General features: G+C 39.8%; 1 protein-coding gene across 1 annotated transcript in view; it reads left to right on the top strand.

Moving 5' to 3' along the window:
- LOC102865931 (clavesin-1-like) overlaps positions 1-921 on the top strand; it is a 10,036-nt gene extending 9,115 nt beyond the window's left edge. The window contains exon 3 of the mRNA XM_006903485.1: positions 682-921. Within this exon, the coding sequence (XP_006903547.1) occupies positions 682-921 (240 nt within the window). The remainder of the gene's footprint in view (positions 1-681) is intronic.
- Positions 922-1,020: the final 99 nt, after the last annotated feature.

Raw genomic sequence — 1,020 nt, 5'->3', positions numbered from 1 at the left:
GATACCTGAAGATGGGGGTCGTGGGTCAGAGCTGCCAGCTTTCAAGTTTTAAGTCAAACCTTTTCCATTCCACTGAGCAAGAATTTATCAAGCTTTTTTTATTGAGCCTATATCAGCCCTGAAGCTGAGAAGCAGAGTTCTGCTGTCCCAGAAGGGAAGCAGATTAAACAAGAATAAGCCATGAAAGCCAGAAAGCAGCAGATAAAAAGAGTTCAAAGACAGCACAAATAGCACAGATTCAAGAAGCTGCAGCTAAGTGGAGACCTGAGAAGCATGTGAGGACTCAGGAGATGCAGCAGGTCAAAAATCTCTAGAGGTGGGAGAACTGAGACTGGCTGAAAACTCACCACAAGCAAGATGGGTGTTGTGCATGATCCACATCACTGCTCCTTTCATTAAGCAGAGATAATTAGGAGATGACTTCACGTATACATCTGGGCTATGGCCAAATAATAAGCAATTTGTTAATAAACTTATTTTTAAGGTCTACTAATTCAACCCCTTTTCTAAGCAATAGCTTAGAAATTAACTTATTATGAAGATGTCATTACAGACACTAAAGTGAATGCCACACCATGATCACCAGCAGTGCATCCAGTTTGTCACTGCTAAATTGTATAGTCGATTAAGTACTAGGTTATGTGTTTTTTATTTTTTTTAATCACCGGTTTTTCTTTGCAGATTTTCTTGCATGGAAACAATTTAAACAGCCTCCACCAGTTAATCCACCCTGAATTTTTACCCTCTGAATTTGGAGGCACTCTTCCTCCCTACGACATGGGGACGTGGGCTCGTACGTTGTTGGGTCCTGACTACAGCGATGAAAATGACTACACTCACACTTCCTATAATGCAATGTATGTGAAACATGCGGCCTGCAATCTGGAGAGAGAATGCTCCCCGAAGCCAATGAAAAGGTAAGAAGCCTCACAATGTAAATCAAAGAACATTTTACACTTGAGCCTATTTTAGGTAAAGTAATTGAAGACTTTTTAAAAAAATTTATTTATTTTTCATTTC

Source organism: Elephantulus edwardii, unplaced genomic scaffold (genome assembly GCF_000299155.1).
Source record: "Elephantulus edwardii isolate Elephantulus edwardi_28Jun2011 unplaced genomic scaffold, EleEdw1.0 scaffold02218, whole genome shotgun sequence".
Lineage (NCBI taxonomy): Eukaryota > Metazoa > Chordata > Mammalia > Macroscelidea > Macroscelididae > Elephantulus > Elephantulus edwardii.
This window is presented reverse-complemented; position numbering and strand designations above follow the sequence as displayed.